This window comes from Podarcis cretensis (assembly GCF_951804945.1).
Source record: "Podarcis cretensis genome assembly, chromosome: 5".
In the NCBI taxonomy this organism is placed as follows: domain Eukaryota; kingdom Metazoa; phylum Chordata; class Lepidosauria; order Squamata; family Lacertidae; genus Podarcis; species Podarcis cretensis.
The window spans coordinates 57,825,908-57,847,558 of NC_137174.1; the positions used below are offsets into that span (position 1 = coordinate 57,825,908).

A 21,651-nucleotide genomic window follows, 5' to 3' on the forward strand; every position below is an offset into this window, starting at 1 on the left:
AAGTGAGATGGGCGCACAACCCCAGAGTCTGTCAAGACTGGCCCGTACGGGCAGGGGTACCTTTACCTTTACCTTACCTTTTGTGATTATGAAACCTAGAGGTGGGCATTTGACTAGCCAAAAAAGATCCTGCCTCTTTAAAGTACTGGCATTGTGAGGACAAAGGAGAAAATAAATAAGCATCAAACTCTTGTTTGTAATTACATTTCAGCTGGGCCACAGCGGCTGCCTTGGCACGTATTGGCAAGCCAAACTTTCTGACTTTTCGTGGTTTATTGTGAACAAGCCGTGTGTTGGTGCATCCTGCCCAATAGTTCCAGCTTCACTCCTTCCCTGACATGAGAGTGGTAAACAGTCCAGGAATACTTGGCTTATCATTATGTCTGAACTCACAGACCCTGGTTTGTTGCTCCTTAACAAGCAATGTTAACGAGCCAATATTAACCCGCGAGTCGTGGTTGATTTGCTGATTGGGACTTGTTAGAGAATAATACACCATGATCCATGGTTTAGATGCAATCTCCTTCTTCTCCAGGGTGGGGAGCAAAGCAGGAATGATTGGGCAATGTGCACTAACCCACTGCTTGTTCACAATAAGCTGCAATAGACTGGAAACTTTGGCTTACCGTTTCGTGCAAACATGGCCACTTCAACAAGTTATGTAAGAACCTGGCTGTTGTTTTCTTTAAAATATAGATACATTATTACAGGGGTAGGCAAACTAAGGCCTGTGGGCCGGATGCAGCCCAATCGCCTTCTAAATTGGCCTGCGGATGGTCTGGGAATCAGTGTGTTTTTACATGAGTAGAATGTGTCCTTTTATTTAAAATGCATCTCTGGGTTATTTGTGAGGCCTGCCTGTTGTTTTTACATGAATAGAATGTGTGCTTTTATTTAAAACACATCTCTGGGTTATTTGTGGGGCATAGGAATTCGTTCATTTCCCCCCTCAAAATATAGTCCGGCCCACCACATGGTCTGAGGGATGGTGGACCGGTCCATGGCTGAAAAAGGTTGCTGACCCCTGCATTATTATATGAGCACTCTGCTGTCCTGGGTTCATTTCAAGATGTTCCTTTCCATGTGTCTCCTTCCAGTGCTTGAAAGGGTGGGGAGGGATGGACAGGCAGGAAGCATGGGATACATTAAGCATAGTTTGGATTCATTCCAATGATCCCTCTGGATCCTTCTACTTGTGCTGGTAGGGTTGGTTGGCATCTGTCTGTCTTGGGAGACAATGGAAGAATGTGTCTTCAGGGGTGAAGTTAAACTGTTGGGGAGTTACAGCTGCTGCTGTGGCTGTAGAGACGATACAGGGGAGACATGTTTTGTTGCAGCTGGGGCAGATGAAGGTGCCTGGTTGCGCTGATGTAGGTGCACACTTCCCAGCAGTCGTTCCTCCTCTGGTTAGGGACAGCAGTGGCGATCACCAAAAGGAAAAAGCAACACCCAGAGCAGAGCAGCTATCCATCCTGTGCTTCTGTGAAAATTGTGCTGTATTCTTTAGTTCAGGACTAGCCAATGTGAGCCCTCTGGGTGTTTTTGGACTCTTGCACCCATCAGCCACAACCAGCCCTGGCAATGGTCAGATATGATGGGAGCTTGCAGCCTTAACAGCTTTGGCTGCCCCTGTTCTAGTTCTTGTTGATCAACAGGATGGGACATGTTTGGAAAGTATCCAGAGGGCTGAATGGGCTGAGCACAAGTCGTAGTTGATAGATATAAAGCCAGTTCAGGAGTCAGACTTTGAAAACACCATCTTTAGAATGCTTTCCAGCAACCAGTGAACTGAAGTTCTCAGTTTACGTTGATCAAGGTCCAAACATGGAAATGTGCACTGTCTAGGGAAGAGTGACGCTGTATAGCACACTGCACAAAAATCAGCATCTTTCATTTTGGCAGAAAGACTGGGGTGGCGGAGAATCTGTCTGCAAGATGCCTCTGTTAAAGTTTGTGGAAGCCGCAAATTCAGTATCCTTGGGTGATGCGGAAGGGGGTTGACAAAGGGCGGATTGTTGTCTGCTTGCTGTAAATGAACTTTCCTTTCAATGCTAACTGCAGTTTCTCAGCATGTGTCACACATCTCTGATTCTGTGGGCCAAAATAGATATGTGCATGCTTATTATACACTAACAGAATACACTTTATTCAAGTGTTGGAGAGGGTCAGGGGGTGTCTCCTGCTTTCCTATATCAACGCGAGTGTCAGGGGGAGCAGAACGAAACCTGTCCCTTGCCTTGCCATGCCATGCTATGCTTGACTGGTTTAAGCTGTTTTCCATCAGCCTGGCTTGGAGACCAGAAGTGAGCCAGGCTGTGAGAGGCAAACAGCCTTAAGTGGCTGAATATGGTGAGTTAAGACAGGATGGGGGCCTTTTTTGTTCTTCATACGCTCATTTTGGTGCAAAAAGTAAGACTTTATAGGCAAATGGGTGAATAAACATATGGATACCTAGTTTAGCTCTGTGTTGTGCCTGTCATTTAAATGACCGGGGGGGGGGGGAAGAGTTCCTTTAAAATAACCCCAAATTGCCAGTGACATATGGACATAGAAGATGCTGCCTTCGTGTCGGACCATTTCTCCTTCTGGCTCCCTGTTGTCTACTTTGAGGGCGGGGAACCCAAGGTCAGCCATGTCTTCTGGGGGCTACATGTGGGGTGGGGCCAGCTGCAAAGGTGGACAGAGAAATTAGTGTAAAATTTACCTTTATATGGTAGCCTAGTTTCTTATTATTTATTCTGTATCACCACACACCCACAAACCCCACTCTATCCTCCCTCCATTTTATACCAACTCAATCAGGGGGTATTACTAGAGAGTTCACATTCCAGCCAGGGGGCAGGGGTGGCACATCCTATTTTGCTGCCTGAGGCAATATGGGAAGTGCTGCCCTTCTGCTGCCACCACTCCCACCATACCTGCCACTGCTACTGCCTCTGTCTGTCATGTGCCCTGCCACTCCTCTGTTGTGTGCACTGCCACTTCGGACGCTGGTGGGGTGACCGTGGGGATGCTGCCTCAGGAATTTCTACTGCCTGAGGTAGTGATCTCGCCATGCCTAATAGCAGGGCTGGCCCTGAGCAGAGAGGGGCGGGTAGAATAGGGAGGGAATGTAGCATGGGGAGGATCCTAAGGGTCAGACTCAGATAGGGAGACTTGGGTGTTGCATTGTCTCCTGGTCCTGAGGTTCCCTCCCATCTCTGATCTACTCTGTGTGGCAGTCTTGAAGATGTCCTTCTACCTGGGACCTTGTAGCTGGAGATGCTGGGGGGTTAAATATGAGATCTTTTGCGTGCAGGTCATGTCCTCTGTCACTGAGCCATGGCATTTTCCAACTATTTGGGATGGCTGAGAAACTCGCATGCTCAAAACTCTTTGTTCTCTCCAATCCTGTGAGGAGATTAAGAAAACATCATGTTAGGTGGGTTCTTTCATTCTGCTTTTGTGAGCTATTACGGAAACACTTTTATGTTTTCTATCTTCTCTCAGCCATGAAGGCTAAGCTATCAGAAAAAGGAAAGCTTAGCATTTTGAGAATTTCAGCTAGTGTTTTCAGGCTGCACAAAAATGGCTCAGCTCCCGCTGTGAGGAGGCTGGCCTTCGCTATCAGGCAGAAGACTCTGGCTCTCTGATCTTGATAAATTTGGTTATCAGAGCCCCATCTTCATTCCCTTTCAGAATCTTCTTAAACATTTAACGCCCTGCTTCATTATTTCACTTGATGGGAAGCTCAGCAGGCCGCTTTTGGACAGAGACGACTTGGCCACTGCACAATCTATGCCCTGGTAACTTCCAGATCGGATTATTGCAGCACATGCGACATGGAGCTGCCCTTGAAGATGACTCAAAACTTCAGGTGGCCCAAAATGCACTGGCCAGATTACTGGATGGGGTTCCATTATACTAACATGGCTCAGCAGGGCTGGGGGACCTTTTTCAGACTGGGGAGCCATATTCCCTCATAGGCAGCATTCTGGGGGCATACGTACGGTGGGTGTAGCCAGGGGCAACAAGTGGATGGAGCAACAGGTGTGATTCCTTCCTCTGCACAATAGGTGCACAATTCAGAGGTTTCTACACCTGCCTCTCCATCCAGGCAAGTAAGAGGCATTGTCACAGTTCAAGGACACTTTCCAGCCAAGCAAAAGCACTCAAGGGTGGGGTGGAGCAGGGCCACTGACGCAGCGGGCTTTGGCATTTATGTGGCCTGAGGAGAGTCTCAAGGGACAGATGGAAAGACCTGGAGACCCAGATTTGGATTAAAGCTTTAGTTGACTGAGGCCCAAAATACCTGAAAGATTGCTTCATTCCCTAGAGGCCCTCTCAGGTGTTAAGATCAACAGATTGGGCCCTCTTGGTAGATCTGCCACCCCCAGGGCCATGTAGCGGCTCCCAGCTTCGGTCCTTGGCATCTCCAGGTAAGAGTTGGGAGAGACTTCCTGCCTGAAGCTCTGGAGAGCTGCTCTTGGTCAGTGTATACTGTACTGAGCTAGATGGGCCAATGGTCTGATTCTATATAAGGCAGCAGTTCCTATCTTCCTATCTCAGAGGTGAGGGAGGTGGTGACCTGGAAGAGAGTATTTTCTGTGGCAGCCTCTAAGCTGTGGGATTCCTTCCCTATAGAGGTACATCAGATTATAAAGGTTCCACCACATGCTGAAGATGCCTTTGACACCTGAGATGCATGTTTTTAGAACCCAACCTATTCTTTTGATTGTAAATTGTTTGATCTGATTTTTAAATTGTATTTTTAACATTGCTGTAAGACGCCCTGGGACTTTATGGTGAAGGGTGGATAAGAAAACATTTTATTCTTATTACCTGTTGAGTAGGAAGGGTATTCTTTAACCAAAGTTAATGCCATTTACACTTGTGGAACATTCCCTAATTTTTTGGCTGTGCTGCAACAGGCAGCAGATGAATTTTGCATCATCTCTGATCTGGCCCATACGAGCAGCTCATTGTCTGTACTGTTGCAGGCTCTGTAGGCTATTTTCCTCTTCGAAATTGCTTTCTTTCTTGAATAGATTCCAATTGCAAATTGTAGCGAACGTTGAATTGCGTTAACCCTGCCATGCAGCTACCTTTGAGTTAAAATCTGGCAGCTTTATAAACTAGTCTGTGCCGGCTTGGAGTAGGAACTGAATAATCCCTTGTCTATGGATAGGAAGCCTAAGCTAACTGGAAAGGACATTGATGCTATTCTGGTGTTCTCTGCATCAAGTGCAAATGGTGTTTCTGTGGCCATTCATCTAGTCCCTTAGCTCCCCATCTGCCCTGAACAATTTCCTGTGGGCACTTGGGAATTCCAGCTCCAAAGCTATAGACTGCAGCTTAATTATTTGCTATCTTATTATTTATGCCATCTGGACTGGGGGCTGAGCTGTCCATATTGTTTCCTCTACTGGGACATCCACAATCGGGGGTTTGTTTTTTGTTTGTTAAAGGCCTTAGCTTTCCACACTTCGAAGGCATGCTTATATAGAACCATAGCTGTCAACGTTTCCCTTTTTTAAAGGGAAATTCCCTTATTCCGAATAGGATTCTTCGCAAGGAAAGGGAAAAGTTGACAGCTATGTATAGAACATAAGAAGAGCCCTGCTGGATCCAGCAAAAGGCCCATTTAATCCAGTATCTTGTTCTCACAACAGCCAACCAGATGCCTGTAGCAATGCTTTCTGCACTTGTGATTCTGTTTGACAGTAGTGAAAGTGTGAGCATGGAGCTAAAATGTATATGAGGTCTGTCTGTCCACGTAGCCCAGTATAGTGTACTCTCATTGGGAGAAGCATTCCAGGTACTCAGGCAGAGGTCTTTCCCCATCACCTTTTTTAACTGGAGAGGCCAAGGACCGAACTTGGAAACCTCTGGATGCAGTGCATGTGCTCTGCCGCTAAGCATTGAGCCCTCACCGCAGCATGTGCACAAAGCAATGTGTTCATTTTCAGCAATCTGGAATTCAGATTCAGCAATTCCCTGTTGCAGTTTGGAAGCCTTATGGCCAGGGTGGACAGCCAGTGGGCATGGATGGAACTGGTGGCAGGTGGGTTTCAACCCCCCACCAAATTTTTCTTTCTTCCTCCTCCTTGATTAGGCCAAAGAACTGCCTGGGCAGGCAACACTAGAGTCAGATTTCAAAGTGAGGCTTATGGTGCCCATGGATATGCATTGGCAGGTTGGAAATAAGAACAAACCTTTCTTGTACTTCTGCAGATATGATGGTGTTGTTAAGGCAAACTATTTGGAATCGAACCGTACTTGAGTTTGTGTTCCCAAGCTTTGGGTTAGAGAAATGGAGCTGAGCTGTGACTTTTTGCAGATTGTCTACTGTTCCTCACACACCATATCCCCACCTCGGCACCTTGCTTCTAAAAAGCTTTTCCATGCTCTGCACAGTGCCAGTGAATGGATGTGGAAGAGAACAGAGAGCTGTTTTCTCCTTCTTCCCTCCCACCACCTTGGTTCCTTTTAATTAACTGCATAGGATTGCAGCTCAAGTGTATGTCACTGCAGCCTTTGAGTGCATGTAGTGCACGGAAAAACTGTCTGTGGACAAATGTCAGCTCCCTCAGCCAGTAAAGCGAGATGAGCGCCGCAACCCCAGAGTTGTTCGCGACTGGACTTAACTGTCAGGGGTCCTTTACCTTTACTGCACAGAAAGGCTGAAATCCTAGGTTATGTGTTTCTGCTTGATCAATGGGTGAGTGGTTCAGATGCAACGCTTGTAACCACTAGAAGCTGTGCATTCGGTGTAGTAGTCTGTGGAATTCCTTGCCACCTGACATGAGAGGTGCACCCTCCTTGCTGAACTTCAGGCTCATGACTAAGACCTCCTTGTTTCAGGGGGCATTTTAAGGTAGTGTTCAGTTTTATGATAAATGATACAAGCTGTTCAATAGTGGAATGGACTCCTTTGGGAGGTTGTGGACTCTCTTTCATTGGAGGTTTTTAAGCAGAGGTTAGATGGCCATCTGTCATGGATGCTCTAGTTGAGATTCCTGCATTGCAAGGGGCTGGACTCAGTGACCCTAGGGGTTCCTTCCATGTCTACAATTCTATGATTCATAATTTATTGTTTAATTTTCTGGGTTTTGTTTTTAGGTGCACCACTTAGAAACATGAATGATTAAGCAATATATAAATGTCTTAAATACGAAAACATATATAAGAGTAAAATGGATTAGGCTCTGACTGCAATTTCCTTGTTGATATAATTTTCCCGTTTGACACAAGGGCGCTGGTCAGTATCAAGACTGTGTTGCTATTTTCAGTCTCCTTCTTGTGTGCTTGAATTTTCAAAATTCAAGGCCTTGTTCCCAGAAACATCCCTTCTTGGCCTCACAAAAACTAGAGTTAACTCTTCCTGCAGCAGTCTCTCCTTTTAAATTTCTCCCTGTATGTTATTATTTCAAACTTGTTCTTGTATATTATTAACTACCTCCTCCAGGTTTTTCTTTTTCTTTGAAGGCACAACTTTCCAGTCTTCTTTGCTATGGAAAAATGTTGGGGAACTTGACTCACATTTTTCTGACCTCTGTTTTGTAAATCTCTCCCTCCTTCCCTGTGCACTTTCATTGCCCCTTTGCCAAAACATCCAAGTTCTCTGAAAGCCCCACTTAACAGAAGCAGAATATACAAACAGAGATCGTGATCTAATTCGTATTCGCATGGACTGTACAAATGCATCTGGAATGTGGGGTTTGGGAGCAAAGGCCCATCCCATGACTCAGCGCTGGGCTTTCTTTTTTCTTTTTTAACAATCAGGGGAAGTAGAAGTTGTCAGGAAGTACTCCTGAAGTGTGTGTACTGGAAAGAACTTCCTGAGAAGATCTGATAGTGATGGTCTTCCTCCTGCAGTGGCCTCGCTTATTCCATATACACCCCTCTCCCCAGCCCTTTTGCTGAATAGGAGAACAGATTCTCAGTCATCTAAAATTCTTTGCAGTCATTACAAAATCACAGGGCTATGAGATTGTCAGCCAGACAAACAAGCCAAAGTGGTTTGGGAACATTTTCTTGCAGCTAGCTGCTTTGGCTTCTTTTAGAAAAAGTTTTAAAAGGATGTTTTTTTGTTTTGCAGTCGGCTCACTTTGTGCAAAAATGTAGCCAGGTAGGATGCAGCAGAAGTTACCCCTGAAAGTGAATCCTTTCCGTTGTACCTTTACTTCCCTCCTGTTCTTGCATTACGTTGTTTTGCCTTGCTGTGAATCCCGTACTTGGAGCATCTTTCTATTTTCTGTTCATCACACATCTCTCACTCCTTAAGTTCCTTCATCTCAATATCTGCTCCTTCAGCAATGTAATTTTCCTGACCTTAACTGCACCTTTAGGTTCACCTGACTTCCCCCAGTCTCTTGCCACTTTCCTAACCTTGCCACTGGTATATTCTGTACTGCACTGGCCACATTGTTGGTACTTAATCAATTTTGAACAGTTGTGCCTGTCTGAAGATTTTTGTGAGTGCAAATCCCACAACCTCGGTTGCTATCATCTTGCTGCTTTCTGGTGTGAAGAACTAACAGAAATGTGTTGCATATGTTTTCACTTGTTAGTCAGTAGCACCTGTGGCCACCGTTCATTCAGCCGCTCTCTCACCTCATTCACATGCCTCCCATTCACATCTCACTGCCTGAGCAGCTGGATTTCAAACATGGCAATGCAAAAGTTATGACAGTGGTTTCTGTCCCTCTTAGATGTGTTGCTGTATCAGGAATGTTTGAGTTGATGATAGCACACAGAAGGCACACACCCCACAACCTTGGGCTAGGATATTTCTGATCTCTTTGCATGAATTTGCAGACTGTAATCTGGGCATCTCAATCTGGCAACTGTTCCCTTTAACACCCTTTAAATCTGTGAGCAAGGGTAGAGTCTTTTGCATGTTGATGCTCTCTGAAACATTGTAGTGAAACACAAATCCCTTTACGCTGGGGAGCATTGGGGAGCCTGCCTTTCATTACGCAAGACCAAAGGCTTGTGGTAAGCAAGGAAAACAAGGCCAAAGTATTACCTTTGAGGTCTTTCTCCTGTTGTAGATCCTGTTCTATTAGAGTCGTTCTCCGCTCCCAATTCCCCTCTGCTTTTCTAAAAAAAATGCTCATGTCCTCATGCACTGCCCAAGATGGGAGCTGAGCAGGGGCTGGTCTAGTGCCTAGGGTTGGAATAAATGCGAGTTAGTTCCGCTCGGTGATCCTGAACTGCTGGCAGGAGCGGGAGACACAGGCGCTTTCTATTTAAAGCACAGCACAGAGGGCAGGTTATAAAAAGGAAATCTGCTCTGCGGACAGAAGCGAAGGGAGAGGGAAGCCGAGAGCTGGGAGGTGCTGCTGTGCTTGGCCTTCCCTCCCCCATGGCTCTTCTCCGTTGGTGGCGGAGAAATTGCCTCCTGGAATCCTTCTGCTTCCTTCCACCCCAGCTCCCCTATCAGTTCTAGGTGGGTGGCTTCCCCATTGACTACAGTACCTCCTAAACCGAACACGTAGCATGTTCTGCTTCTTGTGGAAGGGGGGGGAAATCACATGCAATTGCAGGAAGGATTAACAGAAGCCGTATGTATAAATGGCAGGCTAGTCGTTTCCCTCTGTGCAACATTAGCAGGGTGGTTGTCTGCAGCCCCACTTGGCGCTCCCGGATTGAGCTGCAGAAAGGAAGAGGCGTGCAAAATAAATCCACGTTGGAAAAGCAATTGAGCAATGGCATTTTCCATGGAGACTGGCAGGCAGCTCTAGCTGGCTGTCCTGGCTCTTGGAAGCAAGGAGAGGCAGCCAGGATGCCCATCTTGGAAGGAACAAACAATACCCCAGCTGTCTCTCCTAGATTCAAGGGCCAGAAAAGACACACAGCCTTTCTAGCTGTGAGAGAGGCTTTGCACTTCATGGGCTGTTGCTACTTGCCCTAGGCAAGTGGGTTGTTGCGCCTCTGAAACATAGTATTGCATGGGAACTCTAGAGCAGGCAGGGGGAACCTGTGGTTGAACTTCAACTCCCATCAGCCCTGCCTAGCATAGCCGATTGATGGGATTTGTAGTCCAACAACAGCTAAGAAGCCGCAGGTTCTGCTTGAAAGGAAACCTGCCTCTGTGGAAAGAGTTGGCACTCTAGTCTCCATCCAGTTCCCTTCCAGCCTTTGAAACTCTTTGAACACCATCAAAGGTGCCCTTTAAATGATAGTGGTTCCTATGTCCCTGCTGTTATGTAAAAAGGCATGGCAGGTACCTTCTCTGCAGCTTTCTTATCACTCCTGCCCACTCTAAGTGTGCTGAATCTTGGGTGGGGACTTGCTCACTTCTCTGTGCAGTAGAGATAGCTTGAGAGGCCACTCCCCACATACACATTGGTTTATTTTGCAGTGGGGCAGGAAAGCAGTGGACGTAACTGCTGCTGATTCTTCCAGGACTAGTTTATATATGTAGAGCATATAAATTTACATCCGGACATGTGTTGAAATAGGAGGATTTGTAGCATCCATAGCATTCTGTAAAAATAGCTCATGGGAGTCTTCCTGGCTTGATGGAGACCAGGAAGCAAAACACCCTTCTCCACAAGTGCAAGGTAGGCTCTGGACCTGCTGTGCAAGGGAGATCACTCCTCCTTTGTGTTTTGGAAGCTACCTTTAACCTTAAATATCATTGCCTGGCAGTGATATTGGGGGAATTTGAGTTGCTTTTAGACTGGGATTTTCTGAATGCCAGTATTTCCCTGGCAGGAAAGAGACTGACTTAACTTTTCCAGTGTAAATGAACTATGGAACACAAACTCTGCTCCTTGGCCTGTTTTCTATTTTGCTTTTCCCTCCTTGCTGCCAAGGCTTCTCTTTCTCCCCTAAGCCACCTTTGATCGTCTCCCCACATAGCAGCTCAAAGGGACCTTTCCCATTGACCTCTGGCTTGGCAGAGTGTGGAGGTTGAGAGCTGATGGGCTCCTTTGTGTGGTCTGATTCCTCAGTGATCGGTGCTGTCATTCCCAGGCGAGGCCTTCTTTTTCTTCTCCTCAAAGGAGAACCAACTCTGAGAACAGACCCTTGCGTCAGAGGCTGCTTATTTTTTGGTGGGCCCTGCTGATGTGGTGATTTCCTGGTCATGTTCTTAGCAGCCAATCCCTTCTCTCTTTCAGACCACGCGCAAAGCCCCTCCTGCGGACATCATGGCCATAGTGCAGACCCTGCCTGTCTCCATTGAGTCCGCCTCTGAAGGGGCTGCCCAGCTCCACACGAGTGCCTGCCCGTCCCCTGCAGCCATGGGCAGTGTCAGCAGCCTAATCTCTGGCCGGCCTTGCCACAAAGCCACAACAGAGTTTGGCCCTTTCCGCCTGCCTGGCGGGGCTGGTTCCCAAGAGCCCCTGTGCCATGGACTTCCCACCAAGAAGAGCAGCTATGCTTATGTAAGCGAAGAGGACTGGGCCGAAGAGGTGTCTCCCATCAGCCCCTGTAGTGACACGGAAGACCTGCAGGATGACAAGACCCGAGTTGGCACCATCCGCGGACCACCCCCCAAGTTGGTGCCTGTCTCGGGGAAACTTGAGAAGGTAAGTAGAGAGAGCGTGCTTTGGGCAGAACATGCTGGTCTGTCTAGATCAGCCTTCCCCTATCTGGTGCCCTCCAGATATTTGGACTACAACTCCCATCATCCCTGACCATTGGATATGCTGTACTAGGGCTGATGGGAGCTGTAGTCCTAAATTACCCGAAGGGCACCAGGCTGTGGAGAGTTGTTTTAGTTGATGAATGTTTCCTCAGCCCTGTCAAAAGGCTAATAAGGATCCTCTTCCTCCATTGTTCATCTCTATCCTGATTCTGTCTTGAGAGAAATGCATACTGAACACAGGACCCTTCTCAGTGCACCTATAATGTTACCCATTTAAACCCAGGAAGGTGTATGCAGCTAAGGCAAAACCATGGTAGGGTGTCCATGGGTTTCTGCAGGAATTTTTCCAGGGGCATATTAAAGCACCGAAAGAGGGAGCAGGTTAGTTTCTCACGACCCACAAAATAAGCAGAATAGTGTCTCTACATTTTGGCTCATAACTCAGCTTCTACAAATGCCAGAAACGCCATCTTTATTTTAAAATGAAAGCTGGGGATTATGGTTCATCCACGGTAGGGGCAACTATTAATGAGCTCTCTTATCCATGTTGCTAAATGGTGCTTCTGTTTGCCTTTCTCTGTATCAGCTAAAAAAGGGCAGCCAGAGTCGCACCACATCAGTTACTACAAGTAGCACCGTAGCTTAGGAGAGGGTTGTGACAGCTGAGGAGAAGGCAGGTAGGTCCATCCTGTTCAGAAACAGCCCTTCTAATCTTGACTGAGATTAGACAAGGCCCATTACCTCTCTTGTGATATATGGAGTACGCGTCTGCCCAAAGTGTGATAAGGCGGGGAGGGTTCATTATCCATTGATTTAACCTTCTGGTATCAACTTCCACCCTAGCAATCCTGTGCCTGTGTGCTGTTTTTCAGGCCATGGAGAAGACGCTTATCCGCCCCACGGCCTTCAAGCCAGTCATGCCCAAGAACCGCAATGGCCCACTGCAGGGGCACTTGGCTCTGCGTCCCGGTGCCTCCGTGCTCTCCGAGAGCCAAGCTAGTCTTGCCCAGCTCTTTGGCGGTGCCCCTGCGGGCAGCACCGAGAAGCACAACTCCCTGAGCTGCCGAACCAGCTCTCACTCAGGGACCATGTCGGACTCGGGGCGCAACTCCCTCTCGAGCCTCCCCACCTACAGTACTGGATGCAGCCAGCAGATGGAGCCAGTCAGCATCTCCATGGGTCACATCACCCTGGACGGTGGCGGCGGCGGAGGAGGCAGTTCACGTGGCCTCACGGGGCCTTCAAACTCAGACAGCGGCCGCTCATCGTCGAGCAAGAGCACGGGCTCTCTGAGCGGCCGGGGCCACCATTCCTCCGACAGCGGCTCCTGCGGGGGCCGTTCGCCTGTGCACAGCGGAGCGGATGAAGCCCTCCTCATTCACGAACTTGAGGAGAAGTTGCGGGAGCGTGAGGTTGAGCTGCAGCACCTGAGGGAGAGCCTGGACGAGAATGAGGTGGCCATTTGCCAGGTAAGCTGCTCGGGGTTGCTCGCTTGCTCCTAATGCAGGCAGGTCTGATGCAGCAAGGGGAGCACTCGTGTTTCTCACCAGGGAGAGGGTTTCTTTGGTTTCTGAAAGGCTGCTTCTACTGTGGGACTGCCTTTGTTGGTGCTTGGAGAGGCAGCAGCTTCTCGTTTTACCAGGCAGCTTTCATGAGGCAGTTGCTGTAGGGCAGGAACCGGCAGGTTCATCTCCAATAACGTCAAGCAACTGGGAGCTCCTTTGTGGCACAATTAGGTTAAATTCACCTCAAGGCAGAAAGGGGTACACTGCCTATCTCAAGGTGCAGTGTGTTGTCATTGTTGAGTAGGCTGGCAGCACTGCATGCTGGAAACTAGTCCTTGCAGGAATTAGCAGCATAACTTGGTTTCCAGTGTGCAGATTTGCCACTCCCCTTCTTGGCAGCTTCCGTACTATGACATTAACAAGTTCTCCAACTGTTTGTCTCGCAGCATCCTATTGTGACAGACAAAAATGAGTAATCATAAATAAGGTCTACATAATCTAATAAAGGAGCATTGTTGTGTGTCTTGTTACCAGAGTCATGATTTCACAAATGTTTCCAGTCTGTCATCTTGCTTTTCCAGACAGCATAATAATCTGTTCCTGGAACCCAGTTTGCACTTTGTTATCATCTAGGTGAATTAGCTGTAATTTTGGGCACTTGCAGGCTGCTATTATTGTAATCTTTCTGTTGAGACCCAGTGGTTGGCTACATCCCCTCCCATGCTGACTAGGATGTGTGATCAGGAGCATAGTATCCAGAGCACAAAATGTGATAGTTTCATTATGGTGCGCTAGTTGAATCTGGACTAGTGCATGCAGTCCTGGACACCATGTTTTAAGGGGGATACGGGCAAGCTGGAGAATGTTCCATGGAAGGCAACCAGGATGCTGAGATGTGGAGGAACCAAGTCATATGAAGAACGGTTGAAAGAGCTGGATGTGTTTAGCCTGGAGAAGAGAAATTTAAGGGGAGACATGATAGCTGCCTTTGACTATCAGAAGGGCTGTCACTCAGATCAAGAAACAGATGTGTTCTCTGTTGCTCCAGAGGGCAGAACTTGCACCAATGGGTGGAAATGGCAAGGAAGCTGATTTCAGCTAAACATTAGGAGAAAATTCTTAATGGTAAGATCTATTTATCAGCCTTAAAAAAAAGTATGCAAAACAGGGACTGTTTCCCTCCTCCCACCTGCCTGAAATTTGACAGGTCTGATCCCTGGGAGGGGTAGTGGAAATTCTGGAATGTTGATGCCAACTGAATTAAAACACAGAAGCTGCAAGCGGTGGCAGAGCTTTCCTAATGCAAGCAGTGACCTTGGGGTTGATGAAAAGGGGTGCTTTCCTTCCAGGTGTACGAGGAGAAGCAGAGGCGCTGCGAGGAAGAGATGGAAGAGCTGCGGCAGGGCTACACCGCCAAGCTCCAGCAGTCAGCGCAGAAGGCCCAGCGCAGCCAGCAGGTGCTGCAGCTCCAGATCTTCCAGCTGCAGCAGGAGAAGAAGAAACTCCAGGAGGACTTTGCACAGCTGCTGGCCGAGCGGGAGCTGCTGGAGAAGCGCTGCGCCTCCTTTGAGCGAGAGCACACGGAGCTGGGGCCCCGCTTGGAAGAGACTAAGTGGGAGGTGAGCCCAGGCTGCGTGAAAGAGGGGCTTCCCTGGCTCCCCCGCCCCCAGGTTTGAAAGTTGCATAGTGCACAAGGTTGCACCGCTAGCAGAGGGCTGGCTGTGCTGCTTTCAGAGATCCTGGAGGTTCCCTCTTGCCTTATTTCCCCTTAGAAGTCTTTAAACACCTGCCTTTAGTCTATACAGGGACGTCCCCCCCCCCAATCACTAGTTATCCCTTTCTGGCTGAATTGGAGGACAGTCCAGAGCAGCCTTCCCATCCAGCTGCCCTCCAGATGTTAGTTGACAACAACTCCCATCATCCCTGACCTTTCACCCTGCTGACTGATGGGAGTTTGAGCCCAACAGCCTCTGGTTGTTGAAGAAGGCTGGTATAGAGTCTTGAAGTATAGCTTTCACCATGGGTTTGGGAATAATCCCTGGCATACTTTTTAGTTCTCTCTCATATCCTCAAAACACATTGTTTTGGGCACTGTTCAGAAGATGTCAAGCAGAGATGTTTGGGTCTTTTGGGGTGGGGGGAGTGGAGGGAATCTTCCTGTTGACAGGAGCGCATTTTTCCTGGCCTTTGGTGGGAGAGAGTATCAGGGCTCACCCTGCTTGAGATTATTGGACTCCCTTTTCAATCTCTTCCGTCCTTGCCCTAGGCTGTAAATGCACTTATGCTGTGATCCAACGGCTCCTGTTCTGCAGGCTGCGATTTTGCTCCAGGGCTTGAGGACAGCAGGCTACCTTCTCATGGAGGAGAAGGCTAAGAATGGTTACTAGCCATGATGGGTGTGCTCTGCCTTCCACTGCTGGAGGCAGTAATCCTTCTGAATACCCGTTTCTGGAAACCACCAGAGGGGAGAGGGATCTAGTGCTCAGGGGTCCCGCTTGCGGGTTTCCCACAGGCATCTAGTTGGCCAGTGTGAGAACAGGATGCTGGGATAGCTCAGTCGGTAGAGCATGAGACTTAATCTCAGGGTTGTGGGTTCAAGCCCCACATTGGGCAAAGGATTGCAGGGGGTGTGGACTAGACGATCCCCTTGTTCCCTTCCAACTATGATGTCTATGATTTTTCTATGACTGGACGGTCCACTGGCCTGATCCAGCAGAGCTTTTCTTACATTCTTAATCCAACCACGCCTCTTGCTCTGCTGGGTCAGAATCTCTGGCATCTTCCAGGTCAGCTGATGCATCTTGTTTCACTCCCACCAGGTGTGCCAGAAGTCTGGCGAGATCTCGCTACTGAAACAGCAGCTGAAGGAATCGCAGGCGGAGGTGGCTCAGCGGGGCAACGAGCTGGTGCTTCTGAGGGCCCAGCTGAGGGAAGCAAGGGCTGAGCTGCAGGCTGGTGAAGAGCAGGTGCTGGGCTTGCAGGAAGTGGCCCACACCAAGTCCTTGGAGCTGGAGGTGTGTGCCAACGAGCTGGCCAGGCGCAAGAGCGAGGCGGAGCTGCTGCGCGAGAAGGTGGGGCGGCTGGAGCATGAGTTGGAGGGACTGCGCAGTGTGGGCGGGGAGCTCTGCCCCCTATTGGCCGAGTGCGACGAGGCCAAGGCCCAGCGCCAGGCAGCCGATACCCTGCAGGGCTTGCGCTCCCAGGCCGAACGGCTGCGCGCCGAGCTGCTGTGCGAGCGCCGGCGCGGCGAGGAGCAGCGGGAAGCTTTCCACGCCGAGCGTGTCACTTGGCAGGGGGAAAAGGACAGGGTCATTCGCTACCAGAAGCAGCTGCAGCACAACTATATCCAGATGTACCGGCACAACCGTGACTTGGAGAGCCAGCTGCGCCACCTCAGCCTCGAACTCGAGGCCCGGGACATGGAGGAGTACGAGATGCATGGGGGCGAAGGTATCTGCTTCGAGGAGATTGCCGCCACCGAGATCTGACCGTGCCTGGAGGAAGAAGGCCTTGGTGAATAGGCTGTGCGGCCGCAGACAAGGGAGCGTGCTCCGTCGGACGTGAGAACGGAGTGAGCTTGGGACCAGTGGTGGAGGGAGAGGTCTGCTATACCTGAATCCCACTGGGTAGCACTTGTTCCATTACTTAACTTGGCTGGGGAACTCCCCCCACCCCCACCAGCTTAACAGATTTCACTGCCATTGAGATAAGGCAAGGACCAGAAGCCAGGCAGTTTCACTGGGAGGTAGAGGCTGCTAAGGATTTTGTCAGTATTTTCCAGACCTGCCTTGTAGGGAGGCGGGACTAACCTAATGAAGCCCGCCCTTTGGAATGTTGTCCTCTTCCTCCATTCCCCACCCCTCCCCATGGGGAAGCAGCTGCCCTCTAGGTCCTAATGCTCCTCAGCCTCCCACAAAGGTGCTGGCTGTCGTATAAAATGGCTACCACTGTTTTGCCTCCTGTTCTGCGGGCTGGAGATACGGTGAAGGCAGGAAGCTCTCTCTTCTGCCACTACCTGTATGAAGTGACCCAGCTGGCCCTCAGCCACCATCTGGCTAGAAATTAGGCTGAGTTGGCTTTGCTGACAGCCAGCTGATCCACTTAACTGGTGGGAAGGAATTAGCATCGCCTGTTTTTAGGCTGGCTGGAGAAGCATTTTACAGGATGCTCTTTTGACCTTTGTCCCAGTCCTGGGCTGGGTAAAGTGAATCTTTAAAACAAATGGGGGGCATACAATCAAAAGCCATCGAGAGAACCCCAGATTCTGTGACTCTGACAAGTTGTACAAATTAAGCAAACTTGCACACATGCACTTTGTTTGCATAATTTGTGCTGCTTACAGTAGTTGTAAAGGGCAGGTTGTTTTGTAAGGTCCACACAAGCTATTTTTTTATAGTCATAAGGACAGCAATAATAAGAATGATAAATAGCGGTAAGACCCAACATTGATTCTCAGGATGCTGAATTCTGGTCCCACATTTAGTGCTTATTTCAGTGCTAAAGAGCGTTCAGAAGAGCTCTGCTGGGTTAGACCAAAGGCCAATATTATGTTTCCACAGTGGCCAACCAGATACCTAAGGGAAGCTCACAAGCAGTGTATGAGCCTAGCAGCCCTCCCCTGCAGTTTATCCACACACCCCTCAAAAAAAGCTGGTATTAGGTGTCAAACTGCTTCTGGTGTATGGAAGTAGCATCTAACAAATGTGACTGGTAGCCATTGTGTGGAATTACAGAAGATATGCCGGCCTAGCCTGATCTCACCCAAGGCATTGTGGGAAGACACTGTGCTAGGCTTGCTGAGGAAAAGTAGTCTCCCCCTGTGCTGTGGAAGCAGGAGCCCCCCCAGCCCCTCCCTAAGAAGACTAAAAGGCCAAAGCTTCTCAGGCATCTGCACTGGCTGCCTGATGCCCTGTCACGTGCCCTAACCTTAAGGGGAGCAGGACAGCCAAAGTGTCACAGTTTATAGACGATGTCTCTGAATTTTTATAGACAATGTAATCTGCATTCCTGCCCCATCCTCACTTCCATGATGAGTCCTGTCATGGAAAATAGGCAGGGTATAAGTAAATATATAATAACAATGATGCCCAAGTTATTTTTATAGGACATTCCCAGATATTTGAACGCCTCTTGTTGTAAGCTTGTTCTCCATACAAGACCAGGGCCTGCCCATTCGCTTGGGGTTGCTGAGTCTTGTACCAGGGCTCTGAGTTACTTGCTAGTCCCACTCCTCCCCCCCCCCCGGGGCAGGGGACCCTGCTGCCTGGGGACCTGGGATGTCCTTCTACCCCACCCCCAATTGCCTTTGTCGCTCCTGGTTGAGCTCTGATTTGAGAGTGCCTTTTGTTTGGCCTTGCTGCCTGGGTCTTCCCTCCACCCCCGCCTGCTTTTCTGCCCAGCTGTATCCACTCCCTGCAGGCTCCATAAGCTGCTTGAGGGCCCAGTGGTACTGCCTTTGAGCCTGCCTGCAGCACCATCCTCATGATACCCCCATTGCTTTCCTTTCAGGCCTGGCTGGCAGAGTGCCCTGCTGGCTACTGTTTCTCATGGATGATGTGGGTAGGCCATCATTTGCCAGCCTAATGTCCTTCAGATATTTTGGACTACAGCTCCCATCAGCCCCGGCTGGCACACTGGCTAGGGCTGTTGGGAGTTGTAGTCCAAAATATCTGGAGGACACCAGGTTAACGAAGGATGGGGTCAGTTGATGGACAGCGTCCCTTGACTGTTCCCAGATGCCTGCATTCTCAGTTCCATTCCACCTCATGGCTTCTAACCAAATGTGATTCAGTTTGAATCCTGGTTCTTTTGAACGCTTGGTTCCTGTTTTCAGTCCAGCCTTCCTTTTGGTCTTGGAGGCAATTGAACACCAGAGTTGCTCCATCCAGTGCCCTCAAGCCCACACATCTTTAAAAATCTGTACGCAAGCTGCTTTTGGAAGTGAGGAAAAAGTCCGACCCAAATGCCCACCCTCTATTCTCACATCCAAATAGCCTAGGGACCTTTTCTGCAGATGGGCTCTTCAGAGGGCATCATCTCCACTTGCGGAGAGCGATGCCCTCCATACCTGCTGTGGAAACCCTCCCTGATAAATTAAGCTTTATGCTGCCCACTAGCTTCCTGGAGGTAAAGTGTTTTTAAAAAGAGCTTCATTGCAAATGCCCTGCAATATTTGACCAGGAGCAAAAAAGGTCAGCGAAGCAGGGCCTTGTCTTCTGGGGTGCGGAAAAGTAATTTCCAGAGGAGCTTGACTGAGAGTGGCTGAATATCCTGTAAAGGAGAAAAGCTCTCTATGGTGGAGTGGAGAGATGTAGCCAGGCTGACTGCATGGGGACAAGGCACATATCCCTGGGGTTAACAGGGTATAGTTGAGCAAGGAGGACTAGGAACAGGAATGAGTTATCATTTCAGCCAATGCAGGAAGAACCAGATGGCAGAGCAAACATGGCTCACCACCTTCTCCTCGACCACCCCGAGTTCTCCTTTGTGCAGCTAGTCCTTGATGTGCCCATCCTGCCAAGCTGGTCAGATGTTCTTAGCCCCGTCCCTCTGGCTGTGCAAGCGCTGAGCAGAGAAGCCTCTCCTTGAGTGACTTGTGACCAGAGTGCAGCCAAAGCCCAGCCTAGTTCAGCACCCTGCTTGACAGCCCCATTGCTAGAGGAGGGACTGCCTGATATCTGCCAGCCTGGTCTAGCCTTAGCTCCAGTTCCTCCTGTTTATCCGCATGCAAGAAAACGAAAGAGCACACTCAAGAATTTGGGGAGGACGCATTCCAACTCTGGATTGTTTGCAGAAGGGAGTTTATGGCTTCCACGTTCACTTGGGAGATTGTTGTGCATTCCAAGAGAACAAGCCATCTCCGCCCACTTCCACCCCTGGTCATTCTTAACTCTCCTGTCCATAGCTATGGGAGTGCACGAGATTGGCGCCAGGGACACACAACACTAGACCAAAGGAAAAAGCTTGGTGCATGTTATTTCTGTGACTGTTGCTTACCTGACCCCTCTCTTCCCCTCCCTTTTTTTAGCACCACTTTGTGTTTTACTTTTTTTTTTTTACTTTTATTTCTGAAATTGTATATTTTCCAAGCTGTGTAAATTTCTTGTACAAACCAAAAGAAAAGTGTGAATTAAAAAAAGAAGAAGACGACAAAGCCACTTCTGTGTTTTTTAAGAAAAGCCACCTGGTGGTTTGATGGGTGAGGGTAGTGGAGCATGGAAGGATGAAGATAGGGTAGAATGGTTCTGATGATGGATGAGTAGCAGAGGTGGGTGGGCTGGTGGTCTTCCACTTGTTGCTGTATAAAAACTGGGTCCAAATGCACCTTGGTTCACAATTGCCACCTTCACTCAGTGGCTTGCAAAACATTTGTGGCAGCATCTTTTAAAAAATGCCCCATAAGGAATGTATCCACCTGGGAAATGGACACTCTCTGATCCAAAATAGCAACTTCAGCTCAGGGATAAGAAGAGGATGGATCTATCCCTTTCCTTTAGCAGATCTTCCCTATTAGGCAATAGCTGGGGGATGCTTTGAAACAGACATTAGGATTCCAGGCTAGAGATCCTCTGTAGGTCCTCCCCACGTGGAGTTCAGAGAAGAGGATTTTCCTTTTTGCTGGCTTGCAACATCATGACCATTGCAGAGCGGCTCTGAGGCTAGATGGAAACAGTGACCACCAGCTTGCTTTGCTATACATCTCCTACTGGGACTCCTGCCTGTTATTTCTCTATGGATTTAGCATTTGAGTTTCAATGGAATAAAGTATTGGGTGAATATATTAAGCCCTGTTTCCTGCACTAATGATCTTGTGGACTTTGGGACGGTTGTCTCTCCAAAAGGAGAAAAGAAAATCCACAATTCACTTGCAGACGGATGTTCAGTGCTCAATCTGAACTAGCCAAGTGTCCAAAAAGTGGCCAGGCTGGTTTAAAGGTGCCAGCCCTACATCCTGCTATCTGAAAACCTCCACTCGAATGAGAGCTGTACAAAGTTCCATATGCCAAAAACAACTCTGACGCCTGCTCACTACAGCAAGAAGTTTGTTGCAAAGCAACTAGTCCTGGTTGCAGCTGTCCCACTTACAGCTGCTCATGAAAACATCTTCTTGGTGGATTTTGGAAACAGAACACCTGATTCCTGTCGAGGCTGGTCCTATGATAGGTGCACCTGCGCTTCCCTGTTGCTACTCCAGAAATGGGAAGCTCGACATGTTCCCTTAAGCCCCCTGCTTGCTAAGTGGCTTCCCTTCTTACCCAGCCAGTAATTTGCTTCAGTGGTACCGCTACCTTTCTGAGCAATAGGCATCCATCATAAACAGGTCCTTTGCTGACAATGGGGGCTTGCAGCCACTTCGAAGGCCTGGGCTGGCCACGTTCTTCAGGACACGTTGCTTTGTCCACGGCATTACCTGGCTCTCTTCGGCACCTTCACCACAATCTCCATGGGCTCCTTGGCTTTGTTGCGATAGGCCTGGCGGATGATGTCCACAGCTCGCTGGTGGGTCACGTTCTGCAAACTCTCCCCTTCCACTGCAACCAGCTCTTGGCCTGCCTAGCAAAAAAA

At 48.9% G+C, this 21,651-nt stretch overlaps 2 protein-coding genes across 6 annotated transcripts in view; one reads left to right on the forward strand and one right to left on the reverse strand.

Moving 5' to 3' along the window:
• Positions 1-20,239, forward strand: part of LZTS2 (leucine zipper tumor suppressor 2) — a 60,488-nt gene extending 40,249 nt beyond the window's left edge. For all 5 annotated transcript variants that reach the window (XM_079977438.1, XM_079977440.1, XM_079977437.1 and 2 more), the window contains 4 exons: positions 11,112-11,522; positions 12,454-13,050; positions 14,436-14,705; positions 15,906-20,239. In XM_079977438.1, the coding sequence (XP_079833564.1) occupies positions 11,142-11,522; positions 12,454-13,050; positions 14,436-14,705; positions 15,906-16,574 (1,917 nt within the window). In that variant the 5' untranslated portion in view covers positions 11,112-11,141 and the 3' untranslated portion in view covers positions 16,575-20,239. The remainder of the gene's footprint in view (positions 1-11,111; positions 11,523-12,453; positions 13,051-14,435; positions 14,706-15,905) is intronic.
• Positions 20,240-20,973: 734 nt separating this feature from the next.
• The window catches only part of PDZD7 (PDZ domain containing 7), a 32,063-nt gene continuing 31,385 nt past the window's right edge, over positions 20,974-21,651 (reverse strand). The window contains exon 15 of the mRNA XM_079977422.1: positions 20,974-21,639. Coding sequence (XP_079833548.1) covers positions 21,493-21,639 — 147 coding nt within the window. The 3' untranslated portion in view covers positions 20,974-21,492. The remainder of the gene's footprint in view (positions 21,640-21,651) is intronic.